At 48.1% G+C, this 19,615-nt stretch overlaps 1 protein-coding gene across 1 annotated transcript in view; it reads right to left on the bottom strand.

The window, feature by feature from the left end:
- Nucleotides 1–19,615, bottom strand: part of LOC139789309 (unconventional myosin-Vb-like) — a 123,750-nt gene that overhangs the window by 69,761 nt on the left and 34,374 nt on the right. The window contains exons 5-10 of the mRNA XM_071729828.1: nucleotides 17,029–17,185; nucleotides 15,540–15,683; nucleotides 14,106–14,187; nucleotides 11,999–12,106; nucleotides 8,876–8,985; nucleotides 6,792–7,057 (exon numbers count right to left, since the gene is read on the bottom strand). Of these exons, the coding sequence (XP_071585929.1) occupies nucleotides 6,792–7,057; nucleotides 8,876–8,985; nucleotides 11,999–12,106; nucleotides 14,106–14,187; nucleotides 15,540–15,683; nucleotides 17,029–17,185 (867 nt within the window). The remainder of the gene's footprint in view (nucleotides 1–6,791; nucleotides 7,058–8,875; nucleotides 8,986–11,998; nucleotides 12,107–14,105; nucleotides 14,188–15,539; nucleotides 15,684–17,028; nucleotides 17,186–19,615) is intronic.

The raw sequence follows: 19,615 nt of genomic DNA, 5'->3' as shown, positions 1-19,615 counted from the left end.
TTCTCCAGGCTGAACAATCCCAGCTCCCTCAGCCTCTCCTCACAGCAGAGCTGCTCCAGCCCCTGGAGCATCTTTGGGGCCTCCTCTGGACTCATTCCAACAGATCTCTGTCCTTCTCCTGCTGGGGACACCAGACCTGGAGGCAGTACTCAAGCTGGGGTCTCACAAGTGTGGAGTAGAAGGAGAGAATTCCCTCTCTTGACCTCCTGGCCATGATCCTCTTGATGCATCCCAGCTTCTGAGCTGCCTGAGCTCCCTGCTGGCTCCTGGTGAGCTTCTCACTGATGAACACCTCCAAGTCCTTCTCTTCAGGGCTGCTCTCAACCCCCCCTGTGCCCATCTTGGGGCTGCTCTGACCCACATGCTGGACCTTGGACGTGTAGAATTTGCAGCTGACACTGACCCATTTCTCCAGCCTGTTAAGGTCCCTCTGGATGACATCCCATCCCTCAGCTGCACACTTCTCATAAAAAAGCAACGCACAGTTTACTTTTCCTTTTACTCTTCAAACCTCACACACCTGTTGCAATAGCCCAGCCCCCCAAAAATCTGATTATCCTTGCAGAGGAAGAAAACCAGGATTGCAAATCATTATTTCAGGCTTTCACTCCCCACATCCAAAGCTTACAAGCCTGCAAGCTCTTGCATCTTAAAAAAGGAAGGTTATGATTGGGGTGGTGGTCATAGAAAAGTGTAAAGAGGATTTGTTGGGGTTTTTAGGGCCTAATAAATCAGAAAACATGAAGTATAACTAAGCCCTGAAGATGACAAGGGTGAATAACTCTAAAAATACATCAGTTGTGTTCTCGTGCCAAGCAACTTTGTGTTAATGTCAGCAGAGCCATCAGCCTTTTTCTGTGGGACAAAGGAGTTATAAATACCCTCAGGAAAGAGTTGGCTGAGCATCATGCTGAACACCATGAGAAACTCCCTGTCCTGGTTTTTGGGGTAGAGGATGCTGCCTGGTGCTTGTTCTCATCTCCTGCAGAGCTGAGGATGTCAGCTGCCTCAGCCAGCAGCTTCTGCACATGGACATCAATCACAGAATCCTCAGATGGTTTGGGTGGGAAGGGACCTTTCAAGAGCATCCAGTCCAACCCGAGGGACATCTGCAACTGGATCAGGTTGCTCAGAGCCCTGGAATGACCTGGAATGGTTCCAGGGATGGGGCATCTCCCACCTCTCTGGGCAACCTGGGCCAGGCTCTCACCAACTTCGTCATTTTCTGTATCTAGTCTGAATTTCCCCTCTTGTAGTTTAAACCCATCACCCCTTGTCCTTTTGCTAAAAAGTTTGTCCCATGAGATGGCTCCTCTGCACCTAAGCCATGGAAAACTTCTGCTGGCAGAACCTCTGTGGACAGGCAAAAACTGGTGGTGGGGATCTCCTTGGCCAGCTGAGCTCAGTTCCTTGAAGAAGGACAAAAAGATTAAAAAAAAAGGTTCACTGAAATCAGTTCCTCTCTCCTCTGCCAGCATGGGAGGTTGCCAGAGAGGTAAATGAAGATTTAGGGCCTCCTGTTGCAGGTCTTGCCCTGTTAGAAGACCCAGCACCACCTATGGCTCCCATCTTTGAAGTCTTCAAGACATTTGTAGAAGTAACTAATAAAAAATTTCTCCTAAATGACATGATCTCTTAGCCATGGGGGAAAATTAAAACTCAGCTCTCAGGTCAGGTTTTTTGCTATAGTTTTTATCAAAGTAGGTGCAGGGCCAAATCCACCTGCCTGTCCCCTTGCAGTGCAAGCCCTAGAACACTCAAAGATCTGTGTTTTTTTCTTCAGAAAATCCTCAGAAATGCAGTTTTATGCTCCTTAAGCCAGTTGTGCCCCATCTGTGCTCTGGTGTTTGGGTTCCAGGGGAGCTTTGGGGATTTTGCTGCTGATTTTCACATAGCTGCAGAGTTACCCCATTCCTCTTTGCTCATCATTTTCTTAAAAACCTGGAGCATAACCACCTACCTCTGCACTTCAGACCCTCCAGCACTAAAATTGATGTTTAATCAGTAACTGGGGAGGGGGAACAGAGGGAAGGAACCAGTGCAGCACCTGGAGCCCAGCCAAGATCTATTTACAGCAAATCATTGACCAGGGTGAAGACCACTCCATCCTGGAAAAAAAAAAACCCTCTATAGGGATACTTGTGGTTTTGCTTGCATCATGAGGTCTTTTTTTTTTTCCTAGGATACTAAGAATACAAAACTCTTCCATCACTGCAGCTTGTCAGCATTTTTTTTCTTCCTCCAGGGGGAAAAAAAAATAGGTGCAAATAGCACTTTCAGGCTTTCAGAGTGACCTTCTTCAGACCAGTGTTTGGGATGCTTCAAGGCCAGATTTTTTAGTTCATTGTCATGTTTCTAGAAGGTAATTGCATACAGCAACAACTCTGCATGAAAGAAGATGCTTACTTTGGGTTTGGTAGTTTTTCACCTTCCATGGTCATCAAATATTTCAGTCTTGAAAAAGCAGAACCTGGAACTGGGTAACAGCATTGAAAGGATGTGAATAATCTGTATATTTCAGTTGACTTTTTGAGCCAGCTTGGCAAGTGCTGCTTCTTACTAATAAGATTATTCTGGGGAATTTAATTTTGTGGAAAAGATAAAAGGTGTTTAAATTCAGAATTTATCCAGACATGAGATCTGTCTGAGGTTGTCTCTGATTATTCCTCCATATTTCCTTATATTTTCATAATTCCTTATATTTTCCCTGCACAAAGTTTCTGCACTGAGATGATGTCCTAATGAGAAAAGACAACCAATGGCTGTTTGCTTCCTCTTCAGAGAATCATAGAATGGTTTGAGTTTGAAGGGACCTTCAAAATCATCCAGTTCCAACCCCCCTGCATGGGCAGGGACACCTCCCACCAGCCTAGAAATTCTTGAATTTGAGGGTGCTGAGCCCCTGTGCCAGGTTTCCCAGAGAAGCTGTGGCTGCCCCATCCCTGGCAGTGTCTCAGGTCAGGTCGGATGGGGCTTGGAGCAACCTGGGCTGGTGGGAGGTGTCCCTGCCCATGGAAAGGGCTTGGAACTGGATGAACTTTGAGGTCCCTTCCAACCCAAACCATTCTGGGGTTCTATGACTGCCCAGACTGAGGTTGCCATCACCTCAAGCCCCCACGTTGCTCATCACTCAGCTTTGAGACCTCGACATCCCCTTCTGAAAAGCACTTAGGGTCTTTTGAGAAGACATGAGTTACACACAAGTGTTGTGGCTTGGAGCACAGACCTTCTTCCCCTGCAAACCTGCCTCTTTTCATAGCACCTCCATGTCCCTGTGGAAAAAAAAAAACCCTGCTGTGCTCCGTGGTGACAACACTGAAAGCATCAGCTGGCCCCGTGCTGGACGTGACACACAGACCTGCAGCTAAGGGAGGGTTTTTTTCCACACTAACAGGTTTTCAGGCCCAACTTAATCTTTCATGAGTGTTATTCTCAAGTCTCCTTTTTTTCAGGCTTCTGAAAGACCACAGCTGAGTTTAGAATTGACAGATTTTTTTTCTCCTGCCCCGCTGTCACCCACACGGCTCCATCTCCAAGCTTTATTTACCAGATCCCAGCCTGGAGAAATCTCTGTTTGTAGGAATGCTGATGGGAGAAAAACTTTTCCAGCTCATCCACTCTTCAAACCAGACTCTGCCAATCCCAGCTGGTGATTTGAGATCTTCCAGGTTCTGTGCTGGCTACTCACTTGCACCTGAGCTGGGTGAGGGACTGGTTCCTGGAACAGCTACAACTCATCCAACCCACATTCCCCTCAGGAACAGGAGAAACTGAGCATCTCAGCATGCTGAAGGAACACAGAAGGTCACCGCTGATCTACTTAGAACCACAGAATCACAGGGAAAGAACTTTTTAGGGCCATCTAATCCACCCCCTTGCAGTGAGGAGGGACATCTGCAACTGGTCCAGCAGCTCCTTGCTCCTGAGGCTGCAAAGCTTTGCCCTGGGTTACACCAGAGCTTTTTACACCTTTACAGAGGTTCCCAAAGTCCTCTGAAATCTCTTGGTGCACAACAGCTCTGCAAGAGTGGCTTCACAGATGAAAAGGTGAAGTAGAGAATCATAAGGGGTTTGGGGAGGAAAAGAACTTGAAGATCATCAAATCCAACCAGAACTGACCAGGCCACCACTGCCCCATGTTCCTCAGCACCACATTTTCATGGATTTGAAATCCCTCCAGGAATGATGGGGACTCCAGGCCCTGACAACCCTTTCCAGGGAGAAATTGTTCCCCAGCTCCAACTGAAACCTCCCCTAAAGGGTCAGTGTAGGGTCAGGAGATGCCACCTGTCCCCATGGGGGTCCTGAGCTTGCTGTGCCACCCTGAGCTCTGCAGCCTCTGCACTTGGGTCTGGAGTGGCTCTGAGCACAGTTACACTTGGAGGGATCTCATCAGGGTCTGCAGAGAGTCACACAATCCTTGGGGATGGAAAAAAACCTTGGAGATCATCAACTCCAACCCTTAACCCAGCACTACCCAGGCCACCCCTGCCCCATGGCCCTCAGCACCACATCTCCAGGGCTTTGAAATCCCTCCAGGAATGATGGGGACTCCAGCCCTGCCCTGGGCAGCCTGGGCCAGGCCCTGACAACCCTTTCCAGGGAAAAATTGTTCCCAAGCTCCAATCTAAACCTGTAGAGAGAACCACAGGTCCTCAGGTGTCGCCGATAATGAACTGGTAGCTTAAGCCCAGGTGTGCTCACTAATTAGGGCCTGCCCCAGCCGGAAATGGGCGGGGCTGAAGGGCAAGATAAAAGGCATGCTCCCAGAAGCAGAATGAGTTGGAAGAGAGGAAGATTCCTGAGGAGAGGGATGGTGATGGACCCCTGGAGAAGAACTGAGTCCCTGAGAGAAGGTTCGCCGCAACATCTAGTGGAGAATGTGGGCAACAATAGCAAGCCGTAAATGCTGAGGTAAAAAAAAAGAAGCTCTACATGACCACGTTGGTGCGGGAAGCTCTACAAAGCCTAGCTTAAATGCGGAAGGCGATATAAAGAGCTTCGAAATACGCAACCACGTCCGATGGAGCTACTACGGTGGTGCGGGACGCTCTATAAGGAGCTCCAAAAACGCAACCACGAAAAAAGCTCCACAAGGCCAGGCTTAAATGCTGAAGGCGGCGTGTAGAAGCTCGAAATAGAAGCCCAGCACTGCAAGATACAACAGCCCGGAATGGCGAGCCAGGCAGGAGAGAAGAATGAGGCTCGAAAGGCGCAGCGAGTTGGCGCGTGGAACTCAAGCCCGAGGAATGCTGAAGCTGAAGTGGAGCTCTGAGTGCGCATCAAGTCAGTGCGGTCCTGAAACGGAGTCTCTCAGGGACACGCGATAATGCGGTCCTGAAACAGAGCCTCCCAGGGACACGCGACGCGGTCCTGTAACGGAACCCCCAGGGACACGCGACAGTGCGGTCCTGAAACGGGGCCCTAGGGACATGCGATAAGACTGGTGCGCTGAATGCTCGGAGAAGCCTCTGCATGGCCAGGCATCCTGAGGCGGCGAGTACCAGCGAAAGCTGAGCTGGTGCTCATGAGACCTCATCTCCTGCTGATAACAAAGGCCAAAGCGGCGCAAAAAAGCTGGTAAGAGCCTGAATTTTCCCTCCATAAAGGCAAAGAGAAGAAAAAAAAAAAAAATATAACGAAAGATTGAAAAGGCCTATTGAAAAAAAAAAATAATATGTATTGAAAAATAATGAGAATAATTAAATGTTTATAAATTATTGTGGAAATGTTTAAATGAATTGTATATTGAAAAATAATGAAAATAATGAAATGTTTATAAATTATTGTGAAATGAAATATTTAAAAAATAATAATGAAATGTTTGAATGAAATGTTTAAAAAAATTGTAAATTATCGTAAATGTTGAAAAATAATGAAAAATAATGAAATGTTTGAAAAGGCCTATTGAAAAAATGAAGTCTATTTTTTCAACAAACAACAAAAAGGGGGGAAATGTAGAGAGATCCACAGGTCCTCAGGTGTTGCCGATAATGAACTGGTAGCTTAAGCCCAGGTGTGCCCACTAATTAGGGCCTGCCCCAGCCGGAAATGGGCGGGGCTGAAGGGCAAGATAAAAGGCATGCTCCCAGAAGCAGAATCAGTCAGAAGAGAGGAAGATGCCTGAGGAGAGGGATGGTGATAGACCCCCGGAGAAGAACCGAGTCCCCGAGAGAAGGTTCGCCGCAACATAAACCTCCAGCTCAATTCCTCTTCTCCCATCCCTTGTTCCTTGGGAGCAGAGCCTGACTCCCCCTGGCTCCAACCTCCTCTCAGGGGGTTGCAGAGAGCCAGAAGGTCTCCCCTCAGCCTCCTCTTCTCCAAACTCAACACCCCCAGCTCCCTCAGCTGCTCCTGGGCAGACTTCTGCTCCAGACCCTTCCCCAGCTCCATTCCCTTCTCTGGACGCACTCCAACCCCTCAATGTCCTTCTTGTCCTGAGGAGCCCAGACAATTAATTCCACAGCAACCCCAGGCAGAGCCAAGCACCACCTCTGGTCTCCACACCTGCACCTTTACACCTTGGCTCACCTTTACATTTGATGTTTTAATCAGAAATGGGCAAGTAAGCCGCATAGAAGGGAAACCCCAAAAAGCCAGTGCTCAGGTGGATCTTCACACACTGTTCAGGATGACACAACTCAAAGGAGGATCAAAACAGTGAACCACCTCCAACTGCACTTTTTTACCATCCTTTTCTATTATTCCCACCCCCCTGCCAGAAGCCAAGGTCGAGGAGACAAATTACAAAGGACAAATTTAACAGCCCCAGGTGGGGCAAGAGTGCTTACCCATAGATATCCAGCACCCCAATGAAGGAGTGCTGCTTGCTGGTGGTGTGCAGGGCGTTGTTGATGTGCTGCACAATCCAGTTGAAGAGCTGGGCATAGATGTGCTTGGCCAGGGCATTCCTGGCATTGACCACTTGCTGCACAGACATGTTCTTCACATAGGTCTCAGCTGTGGTGATCAGCTTACGGTGGCAAAGCCAGTGCTGCATCTGGCTGTGCTCCACCCCCAGCAAGCCACAGAAGTTGTTCAAATGCTCATCTTTGTCCTGAGGGGAAAGAGAAGGAAAGTCAGCAGGTTGGTGACACTCCAGAAGTGGAGATTTTAACACCAGGTTCCCCAATTGGTGGAAAAAATGAGCAGCACTGCAGAATTGTTTGGGGAAAGAGAATTGTTCTGTGGTTGACAGGAAATAGAGAAGCAATGAGGACTGATACAGCTGCACCAGGAGGACATGGACATGGAGGAAACAGCTCATGTAGAGCTCTGAATCTCTGATTTCCTCTGCTCTGGCTATCCTTTAAGGACTTAATAGAATCATACAATAATTTGGGATGTAAGGGCCCTATAAAAGCCATCCAGTCCAACCCCTGCAGTCAGCAGGGACACCCTCACCTAGATCAGGGTGCTCAGAGCCTCCTCAAGCCTCACCTTGAACATCCCCAGGGATGAGGCCTCAACCACCTCCCTGAACAACCTGGGCCATTCTTCCTCTGCCCTCATGGTACAGAACTTGTTCTTAACATCCAATCTAAATCTGCTCTTCTTTAATTTAAAACCATTGCCCCTAAAGAGGCAATCACAAAGAGAAGATTCCCTGTGTTTTTGCCAAGAACTCTCTCTGGTTTATTCCTCCTCAAGCTGCAGCCACATGTTCCTTCAGAGTGGCCTTGAGTGAGCCTCAGGTTAAAGCTCCACCTCCTCTGTTACACCAAACTGTTTCCCAACCAACCCCATTTGGAATGGCAGAGTGGCAGAATGGGCATTACCAGAAGGGGTTGGGGTTTGGCCTGCTGAATAAAACAAGATGTGAACTTCATTTTCTCTGATGCATCTCATTTTTCTCCCCCTTGGACTAAGACAAGCCTCCAATTCTACTGACAGCGGGTGCTGCCTTTTGAACAGCAAGAAGTTGATTTCCATCTCTTCAGTGTAATAACACATATCTAAAGGAGGGAAATTATTTGCAAGGTAGATCCATGCTTGTAGAAAGGCTGGATGGCTTTGGGGGTGGAAAGGAAAAAGGATTTGAGAAGACCTCTAGGATGCATTTCTGCTGCAACAGCTTTTTGAATCTGGATTCCAAGCCGTAACAGGATTGATTTAATAGCATGCAAATAAATCTGGAGGTAATTAAACACCACAAACTCCACTAAAGATCTCAACGTTGTCAAAGCAGACCAGTTTTACAGACCTGTGTTGCCAAATATCAAGCAAATTACCCCCAGCATCCAACTAATTGCACAGCACAGTGCCTCAAGGGTACCACGAAAAGCATGCTCAGAACCCATTTTAATCCTTTAATTAGGAACAAACAGCCCAGGCTGGGATGCAAGGGAGAACTGACACTATTTTCCATGTCATCCCTTTTTTTATTGCCTTGAACAAATAGTGAAACAAAAAAAAGAAAACCAACAAACCCACTGAGGCGTCTTTAGTCTTATTTATTCTTGGTGATTAACTACATGCTGCTCCTTGGAATACTTGGTGGCTGCCTTGCAAGCAGCAGCCCTGTGGCTTTGCCTGTAGCAAAGTGGTTGTGGAGCATCACACTTTCTGCTGGTGGAAGTGTGTTGGGATTTAAAGTTATAAGTGACCTTTGAATCATCTTGCTTGTGGTACTAGGGTATTCTTAAGGTCCCTTCCAACCCAACCCATCCTATGGCTGGATAAAGAGGTGAGATAGCAGACTACCTCCCAGGCATGACATGTGGTTTTGATGTGTTTTTGAAAAAAAGCAAAGAAAACCAACAGGGAAAGAGCTGTCCACAAAAAGATACTGCTCTGAAGGTTCAAGACATGCCATGTGGCCCAATTTCTGAGCAAACAAAGCACCCCATGTGCCCCCTTCTTGTCAGTGACTTACCGAGACGCTGCAGGATTCGCCATCTCGTTCTGCTTGGATTTCCAAGTTCCCCAGGTGCAGGATGGCAGCAATTATCCTAAAAATGGCTGTCTGGTGAGACTCCTTCACTCCTGTGGGGACAATTCGTAGGTGATTGTCACAAGAGAAAACAAACTGTCATTTGTAGTTTCTTTGAAACCACCTGAAGTGGTCGCTTTCCTTCCCAGGCTGTTGGTTTCCAGAACTCTCAGCCCTCTCCCAAGAAATCCATCAGAAACTCTCTGCAAAGCCATCACTCAAAAATGACCACAGAGAAGATCCCCACATTATTTCTTTACCCACCCTGACCAAATTTGCTGATGACACCAAACTGTGGCCAAGTCAACACACCAGGGGTCCATCCAGAAGGACCCTGACAGGCTGGAGAAGTGGGTTCATGAGTTTTCATGAAGTTCAACAAGGCCAAGTGCAAGGTTCTGCACCTGGGTTGAGGCAATTCCATGCATGGATGAAGGTTGGGAAGAGAAAGGATTAAGAGCAGCCCTGAGGAGAAGGACTTAGGGGGGATGATGGACCAGAAGCTCAACATGAGCCATCAATATGTGATTGCAGCCCAGAAACCAACCAGGTCTTGGGCTGCATCAGCAGAAGCACAGACAGAGGTCAAGGGAGGGGATTCTGCTCCTCTGCTCTGCTGAGACCCCCCTGCAGTGCTGGGTCCAGTTCATGAGTCCCCAACATCAGAAGGACACAGAACTCCTGGAAGGTGTCCAGAGGAGAGGCACTCAAATGCTCAGAGGGCTGAGCACCTCCCTGGGAAGCCAGGCTGAGGGATTGGGGTTGTTCAGCCTGGAGAAGAGGAGGCTCCCAGGTGAGCTCAGAGCAACTTTCCAATATCTGAAGGGGCTACAAGAAAGCTGGGGGAGGGCTTTGGACACAGGGGGGTAGGGAGAGGACAAGGGGAAATGGGTTAAAACTTGAAGACGGGAGATTGAGGTTGGACATGAGGAAGAAATTGTTTAATTTGAGGGTGCCAAGCCCCTGTGCCAGGTTTCCCAGAGAAGCTGTGGCTGCCCCATCCCTGGCAGTGTCTCAGGTCAGGTTGGATGGGGCTTGGAGCAACCTGGGCTGGTGGGAGGTGTCCCTGCCCATGGAAAGGGCTTGGATCTTGGTGATCTTTCAGATCCCTCCCAACCCAACTGCTTCTATGATTCTGTGATTGGTTGCATCAAAGGAATTATAGGGTTTAATACTATTGCAAACACACACAAAACCAAGGGTGCTGCTCTGTAATGATCCAAGAGGGTCAGAGCTGGAGGGTGCAGTTTTTAGAGAATAAGGAGCCTCCTCTCTGCCATGTCAGGCAAACAGCAAGATCTTGGTGACAACTCAACAGCAGAAATTACAACTCCTTGCAGGCATCCCACTAACAGACCAGAAAATTCACAATGCAGGACACCTCCAAGCTGCTGCCACACCAAGTCACCAGGGAGGTGGTGAGAAGCCCTCTCACAGTCCCCAGGGTCTCTGCAGGAGCCACATGTCATGGGCCTTCACTGGGGGTGTAAGATATTTTGGTCTGCTATATTTTTCTGGGAGGCTTTTGCAGGCACTGCCAGCAGGAGCTTTGCTCAGCAGCCATCTGCCCATGGCCTTCTTGCTGTATCTTGTATTTTTTTTACATCCCACCTCGGTTTCTCTGCCCCTTTTTTGTGTTCAGTGCTGATGTCCTAATTATCCACCCGAGGTCTGAGACATCACCTGCTGGTTTCTGAATTACCAAGAGGTTCCCTTTCTCTCTCTTGGGACTTTTTCTGTTATAAGCACAGCAAGCAAAGTTTCAAGGTTACTAAAAGGAGCAGCACTGGGCTGTTACTTGGAGCTCTTAATTGGAGTTAAGCCTGGCTGAGGGTGGAGATTTGCAGCTCAATCTGACTTCTCCTTCTTAGTGACACAAAGGCAAGACTATAAAGTGTGGCAGCAATTTCACCCAGCCCTGAAGAGAAGCAAAACAGAGCTGAGAACCACTGCAGGAAAATGAAAAAAGGCAAAGGAACCATGGGAAGAGCAGGAAAACGTCCTCAGAACTGGCAGTGGAGGAAGATGCTTTACAGGGACCAGCAAGGAGACAGGAAATCTTCTGGAGGAGGTAAAGGGGACAAAAGTGAGACCAAAGGGGATGGGGAGAGGGTCCTCTGGGGATTAGAGTCCTGTGGGCAAGCTCAGAGCACCTGGAGGCCTCTTGTTTTGAGGAGTTAACAGATAGAAGTCACCCATGCCAGTCAAGAGGAGGGGAGAGAAAATCCTCAAAAGAAAGAGATTGAGCCCATCTAAAACAAAAAGAGACCAAATTGAGGGGAAATTCTTGCAGTTGTAACACTTGAAATGAGTCCCCCTGTTTGCTGTGGTTGGGATACTGGGGGTGGGAGGGATTTCACAGCTGGCTGCAAAACCCAAGAGCTCCTCTCCCAACAGCTGAAACACAACAGGGAGACACTGAGATTGACCAGGATTGAAAAACTTGGTTTTAGATAAATGTTAATAAACTCTGGGCAAGATTTTCCCTGCAAAAGTTGTTTCTTCCTTTCCAACAATCTCTGCTGAGGGCAGTTCCCCAGGCACTGTGCAACCCCCGTGGGCAGGGGTGGTTGGTGCACTGGCAGATTTTAGAGCTGGCCATGGAAAAGTTGGCCTTGGCTCAGCAGGGATGTGCTCAGCTCATTATTCCCAGGAATCAGCTGCTCAGTGCAAGTCTGTGATGGTTTGAGAAGTTACATCACCCCTCAACCCAAATACAGATTGAAGTGCAGAGTAAAAGCTCTTTCCCTGCCTGGAAATAGGGTAAGGAAGAGCAAGTCAAAGCCACAGAAGAGCTCTGGCTGCAGAATGGTTTATTTTGGTTTTTTTTTTTTTTTTGTTTCTCTTCTATTCAGTGCCCTCCTCCAATTCCCTGCCACTTGGCAGAGAGCTGCAAGAAACACTTCTGCAGCTCACACTAAAGAATGAGGTAAAGCCAACTAGGTCATATAGGAAGATGGATTTATAGCTCTTAGGTACAAGAAAGCTACATAATTAAGGCAAAATACTGAAAAACACTTGCAAAAGACTTCTGCTGGGAAACCTCCAAGCAGAGGAAGCCCTTACCTAGCAAAGTGAAGGCATGCCTGGTTTTCTCAAAGTCATCAGCATCATCCACACCGTCAATTGATGTGTCACCTCCCTGAGAAGTGTAGAAAAAGTCTTCAGCACATGCTAGAAAGAAATAAAAAAAAGAAAATCCATCAGCAATTTGAAGTAGGAAAAGGGTGTAAATACAAAACAAGATGGTAGGGTTTATACTGGCTTTAAAAACCTCATGCAATCACCCTGTCTTTAAAAAAAAGGTATTTTTGAGGCTAAAACCACTCAAAAATACACCCAAGGCTGCCAGGCTGAGTCCCAGCAGAGCCCATCCCACTCAGAACCAGTTCTCAGCACCAGGTAGGAGAAGCTCACCAAGAAAAGCTGAGCAAGATGGTTTTAGCACAGTCAAACATATTTCCAAAAGTGTCACAAAAAGAAAAGAGAAAACCAGCTGGCTGGGTGTTCCATATCAGCCTGCTGGCAACCTTTAAAAATCACTGCAATCTGCACTGGCTTTGGACTCACACATTGCCACCAGAAGGTCCCCAGCCCTTCCCAGCCCTCCTGCAGGTTTTTGCATTAGCTATACTTTGAAGCTGTAAGAAAAAAATGTGTCAAAATGTGGCATCCAAAGCCCTGGGACTGGGAGGTTTCAGTAATCTGCTGCTTGCCAGAGCAGTGGGAAGAAGGAGCAGAAAATGCAGTGAGGGTCAGAAACATCATGATGTCCATCCTGGTGTCCCCAGCACAGCAGGAGCTCCTGTGGTGAAGCCACAAGACACATCCAGAGCTGGCACCAATTGATGTGAGCAGGACATCAGCCTCTAATTTTAACCCTCCACATTGGGATCTGTTTCTTCCTCAAGTCACCTCTGGTATAGCTGATTCCAATATTTATATTTTAATGTGTGTGTGATGTTTTAAATAAGCACAAAACACCTCTGAGTCACTGCAAAAAAATAAAACCTACCCCCTGCTTTGCACCATAGCCTGGACATCATTAAGTTAGACACCAAGGCACCACTTTGAGACATCACCTTTCAAGTCAAATATTTCCTTTCCAGTTTCAGATCAAGAAATGTTTCACCTTGAAGGCCATGAGACCCTGGCCCAGGTTTCCCAGAGAGGTGGGAGATGCCCCATCCCTGAAACCATTCCAGGTCATTCCAGGGCTATGAGCAACCTGATACAGTTGGAGATGTCCCTGGGGTTGGACTGGATGGCCCTGAAAGGTCCCTTCCCACCCAAACCTTCAATGATTCTATGCTTCCATTTCAGCACCAACATTTAGTTAACATGACCAATGCACTTAACTTGATCCAAAAAGTCCTTAACATGAGCCCAGAATTACCCAAAAGCTCCTCTACATCTACCACTCCTCTGCAGCCAGGATGGAAACCTCTGCAAGCCTCTGAAGCAGCAAGCTCCTCCATCTTGGGATCACAACCTGCCCTCCACACCATTTTAAATACTTCAAAGCATGTTTTAAGCCTCACTTCTCTTTTTAAGCACCAGCAAATAACAGAGATCAAAAATTAATTATACCACATCTCTGCATCCCCTGCTGCAAGTGGAAAACCTCTTACTCAGGTGAGGTTTTGCTGGAAATTCAGAGGAAAAACTCAGCTTGGGAGGCATCCAGTTACCCATTAACAGCCAGTCTAAAAAGAGGATGGATTTAAAGGACAAAACTGGAAGACACCAGCCAGACCACCCCATACTCACACCTCATTTAAACAGAAACCTCTGTGCAAGTTTCCTGCATTATTAACCCATGACCTCCCTGCACCAGCTGGCATCTACCACAGTGTGTAGGTTCTGCAGACAGTTTCTACAAAATCCACAACCTCCTCCCAGCAGCCCCAACCTCCAGCAACACCTTCTACCCACCAGGTAGAGCTCCTACCACACCAATTTGGGGTATTCTAAACCACAAACCACAGCCCAGCAGAGAGGATGAGTGTTGGTGTCTCATCCACAGTGTATCCACATGCCTGGAGGTGTCACAGGCAAACCCATGCACCACTTGGGCCAAGAGATCCTTCCAGCTCATCTCCCTTTATCTCCTCCCCAAAAAAGTTTTCCCATTGCCATCAAACCCAAGCAGCTAGAAGGCTGAAGTACTTACTTAGTCCAAGGTCTTTGAATTCTAGAAGACTTGCTGAGGCACAAAGTTGATAGAAGATGTGGTAGTTCCGCTCATCCTCTGCCTGTGGGGTCAAATGCTGAGTTAATGGAAATAAAAGTCACAGCAACATTCCCACCCTCAGCCCAGTGCCTGCTGTGCCTCAGGTCACCCTGACCCCATTCCCAGCTTCCCAACATCACTAAGACATCCTTGGTGTCACTAAGGAGATGAGGAACTTGTTCCATCTGGGTAACGGGAGGTGCTGAGCCTCACCCTGACCAAAATTCAGTCCATCTGGCAAAGAAAATAAAGAACTTTAAATCACCTTCCACACTTGATACCACTCTGGAAAAATGGGGCTAAGTTCACCTGCAAGCACCACATTGCAAATAAAAAACCAACAGCAATATTACAAAAAGTGTCCCACACTTGTGGCTTTGGGTTTAGGACTTTTGGGGTTAGGTGGGACTTTTTTGTGTAAGGAAAGGACAGAAGTTTTGAAGGCACTTCAAAACCAAGAAGGCTTGTGCTGGGCCATGCACAAGAAACCCATGGGATGTGCTATGGGAGAGCCATCAGCCTCCTCTGCCTCCCTTCTACCTTCTCAAAATTTAAGGTTGTTCCCTGCAATTTCTTCCTCCTGGCTTTTGATATTCCTCCAGAACGAGGTCACCAGGTTGGGTGCAAAAGACTGTGCCTGAAAGACACACCTGGAAGCCCTGTCCACCAAGAAAATGACTTATGAAGCCATATCTTTAATCCAAAAGAACCAGACCATTAAATTCCTGGTGTACAGGGTGTTGGGTATACCCAAAAGAGAGACAAGCTGCATCAGAAGCACAGTGGTCAAGGGAGGGGATTCTCCTCCTTTACTCTGCTCTGCTGAGACCCCCCCTGCAGTGCTGGGTCCAGTTCATGAGTCTCCAACATCAGAAGGACACAGAACTCCTGGAAGGTGTCCAGAGGAGAGGCACTCAAATGCTCAGAGGGCTGAGCACCTCCCTGGGAAGCCAGGCTGAGGGATTGGGGTTGTTCAGCCTGGAGAAGAGGAGGCTCCCAGGTGAGCTCAGAGCAACCTTCCAATATCTGAAGGGGCTACAAGAAAGCTGGGGGAGGGCTTTGGACACAGGGGGGTAGGGAGAGGACAAGGGAAATGGGTTAAAACTTGAAGACGGGAGATTGAGGTTGGACATGAGGAAGAAATTGTTTAATTTGAGGGTGCTGAGCCCCTGTGCCAGGTTTCCCAGAGAAGCTGTGGCTGCCCCATCCCTGGCAGTGTCTCAGGTCAGGTTGGATGGGGCTTGGAGCAACCTGGGCTGGTGGGAGGTGTCCCTGCCCATGGAAAGGGCTTGGATCTTGGTGATCTTTCAGGTCCCTCCCAACCCAAACCAGCCAGGGATTCTATGAAGAAGGCAAACCAGCAGAATTCCTCACCTGGAACACAACTCTGGACTTCTCCAGGAGGTAGGTCCTCATGTTGGCCCCAATGATGTGGTATCTCTTATCGAAGCCGATCTGAATGTACTTCCCGAAGCGGCTGCTGTTGTCATTCCGTGTGGTCTTAGCATTCCCAATTGCCTGCAGAGAATGCCATGAAACATGCAGTTTTCACTTCATTTGGAAAGCTTTTTACATATGTAAATTTATAATCAAGCATTCTGTAAATAGGAATGGGAGGCTGTGGGGGAAAACCCTCCTCAGCTGCAGGAGGGAGAGCAGCTGAGGCCGGCAGAGCAGCGATGGGATTTGGGCAGGGTCTGGTTATTGTACAAACACTCATTTCTGGGTTTATGGGGTTTTCTTCCATCAAAAGGCTTCAGATACATGCCACATTTTCATTAATCAGACTTCTAGAATGCCCCCATATTTATTCAACCAAAAGTCAACATCAACAGCTCTCCTGTGAGGGGACATAGGTGATGAAGGCCTGGGAGAGGCAGGGAACTCCCTTCTAACTTCTTCAGATGTTCAGGCTTTGCTTCATGGATTTGGAGACATGGCCAGAGTCCCCTCGTGCCTCTCCAATGCCTCCCTGTCACTGGCCCAGGCTGCCCAGGGCAGGGCTGGAGTCCCCATCATCCCTGGAGGGCTTTCAAAGCCCTGGAGATGTGGTGCTGAGGGCCATGGGGCAGTGGTGGCCTCGGCAGCGGGAATTAATGATCTTCAAGGTCTTTTCCAACCACAACCATTCAGTGATAGCATCTCCTGTGCTTTGATTCCTTGGCTATAAAGCAGAAGTACCTCTCCCATCTCCCAGCAGGGACATCTCACACACCTCAGCACTAAGGACCATGTCACCACCCTCACATCCCTCTACTCCATTTTCATGCTTCAACCTGGGGGAGTTTTGCAAACCCAGAAGTTCTCCTTTACTGCTTTTGCATGGGCAACCTTCTCAACCTCTTCCAATAAAGACAGAGACATTCCCTGGGCAATGGGAACACCTTAGAGAATGTTCCAGTGCCTGAAGGGGCTCCAGGAAAGCTGGGGAGGGACTGTGGAAAAGGGCATGGAATGATGGGACAAGGGGAAATGGCTTCAAACTGGAAGATTTTGGTTAGGCATTAGGAAGAAAAGATTTGATGTGAGGGTGCTGAGCCCCTGTGCCAGGTTTCCCAGAGAAGCTGTGGCTGCCCCATCCCTGGCAGTGTCTCAGGTCAGGTTGGATGGGGCTTGGAGCAACCTGGGCTGGTGGGAGGTGTCCCTGCCCATGGAAAGGGGTTGGAACTGGATGAGCTTTAAGGTCCCTTCCAACCCAACCCATGACTGATATTTTTGTATTTTCAGATCACCACAGGGCTGCTGTGAGGCTGCAAATCAGGTCTGGCTCACAAACCCCTATGGCTCTCCCTGGTTTTGTGACTTCTGGAGAGAGACACAGTGATTTCTGCAAGCAGGACAAAGGCAATTCTGCAGCTTTTACCTCCATAATTGGGCTGGATGCAAGGACTTTGGATTCAATGTTGGTCTCACTGGCAGAGCCACCAACGGTTGCGAAGAAGCGCATGGCGTATTTGGCAGAGACTGTCTTGCCAGCACCTGACTCCCCACTGACAACGATGGACTGGTTCTTCTCATCCCTGTTGGGGCAAAGAATAAAAGCTTTGGTACATTCATCCATTTTCTTCTTGGAGTTCCTTCACATCATGCAAAGACCTTCCCTCACCACATGCCTCCATCCCCCCTGGCCTTGTCGCCACCTCCAGGATGGGTGATGGATTTGTTTGGGACTCTGCTGTGGGGAACAGAGCTGTGACACAACTGAAATGGAAAGGACAATCTGAACATCAAGTGTCTCCTCAGGTCAGGTTGGATGGGGCTTGGAGCAACCTGGGCTGGTGGGAGGTGTCCCTGCTCATGGAGGGGCTTGGAACTGGGTGATCTTTGAGGTCCCTTCCAACCCAAACCATTCTATGATTCTATCTCTGGAACATCTCCAAGGGCTTGCAGAGACAACAGGAATCCCAGAATAGTTTGGGTTGGAAGGAGCCTCAAAGCTCATCCATTCCCAACCCCTTTCCATGGGCAGGGACACCTCCCACCAGCCCAGGTTGCTCCAAGCCCCATCCAACCTGACCTGAGACACTGCCAGGGATGGGGCAGCCACAGCTTCTCTGGGAAACCTGGCACAAGGGCTCAGCACCCTCAAATTAAAGAATTTCTGCCTAATATCTCATGTAAATTTCCCCTCTTTCAGCTTAAACTGTTCCCCCTTGTCCTATCACTCCATGTTCTCATCCAAAATCCCTCCCCAGCTTTCCTGGAGCCCCTTCAGGCACTGGAAGGTGCTCTAAGGTCTCCCTGCAGCCTTCTCTTCTCCACGCTGAACAACCCCAACTCTCTCAGCCTGGCTCCAGAGCTGCTCCAGCCCTCCTATCACTTTTGTATTCTCATCTGGACTTGCTCCAAGATCTCCAAACTCAAAACCTCTGGCCATGGAGAGAGAGAGACAAGAAGCAGCTAAATGATTCCCAGACACCACTCTTACACTTTCAACAAAACCACAACCATTCTGCAACACCCCACCATTATTACACGGTTGTATCTTTCAGGGATTGATCCATCAAGTCCATCTTAATCCATCCCTTGGATACACCACAGCTCTCCTGAGCATCCACCAGCAGTTTGGCATGAGGAAACTCCAAGCACTTCAGTTTTCAGACAGTTAAAGCAGAAATAGCAGCTGGGAACTGAGGATGCTGTCAACCAAAGCCTTCCTGATGGCTGAGTCACCTGGGATGGGGACAGGCTGGGCATCTCACCAAGAACTTGCTAAGTCATGGTTGCCAGCCCTCCACACCTCTTAGCCAAGCTCCCATGATTGTCCTGCAGGATCCAGGCACAGGGATGCCAAGAGGCTGGTCTTGCACCTGCAGGATTCCATGGATCTGCAAGAAAGCTCTTTTTGTGGCACAAGCCACCAGACAGATGAACCCAAAGGAGAAAAAGCAGTGCCAGCTCCAAAGTGAGGAGCCACAGAATTGTTCTGGCTGGAAAAGAGCTTGGAGATCCAGTTCCAAAGTGAAAAGAGTGGAAAAGACCTTGAAGATCAACAAGTCCAACTGTTAACCAAACACTACCAAGTCCACTGCAAAACTATGGCCCTAAGCACCACATCTGCACATCTTTTAATCTTCCTTCCTCTTTCCTGGAGGTGTTCAAGTACCAAAAGTAGAATTATGCTGGATAAACCCATAGCAGGTGTTTCCAGACAGGTGATTTATCATCATTAGCTCACTGGTTCAAGTAAGTGAGAAGTTTCACCTCTGCTTTGATCATCTTTGTGGCCAAGCACTTGCTGAGTTCCAGCAGTCAATGTCCCATCTTGGCCAGCAGTAGGATGGGCATAAAACTCAAGATTGGCAGGAAAAAGCAGAGAGGCTTTGGATTATCCTTCATTGGAGGTGAAGGAGAAGCAGAAGACAGAGGTGACAACCAATGTATCTGCCAACAAGTGTGGGGCCTGCAAAAGGAGCTCTGCAAATATGTCAAGGTTGCTCTTTTTTTTTTTTTGAAGCCAGAAGATGAAATCTACAACTGTCTGGGAGAGCCTCTTCCATTGAATGAAGCCAATAAAGCTCAAAAAAGAGGAATTCTGCACTCCTTGGCATCCAATCAGAACTGCTACGAGGTACTGCTCTGCAAACTGGTTTTTACCTGTCTGAAATCCATGATGAAGAACTCTCATTACCAATTTTAACCTCAGTTATAACTTCTCCATATCAACTATCAGCATGTCACCTGGCTGGTGACACCAGTCAGAGACCAACCCACCAGTGAGCCCATCCAAGGGGTTCTCCAGACCCAAACTCCACGTGCTTCAGATCCCATCCCTAACTGTCTTTTAGGTTGTATCCCCCGTGGTTTATCTCCCTCTGGTTCATTTTTTTTTTTAAGTACCATCATTCAACCATGGCCAAACCCATTTGGTGCTCTTGCATTTGCTCTGCCAGGTAATATTTTACCCGTAGTTTCTCCAAAAGTTGCTATAATGCTCCATGAAATGGCCC

The sequence above is a fragment of the Heliangelus exortis genome, chromosome W (genome assembly GCF_036169615.1).
Source record: "Heliangelus exortis chromosome W, bHelExo1.hap1, whole genome shotgun sequence".
Lineage (NCBI taxonomy): Eukaryota > Metazoa > Chordata > Aves > Apodiformes > Trochilidae > Heliangelus > Heliangelus exortis.
The sequence above is the reverse complement of the archived record's forward strand: the minus strand, read 5'-3'. Positions and strand labels throughout refer to the sequence as shown.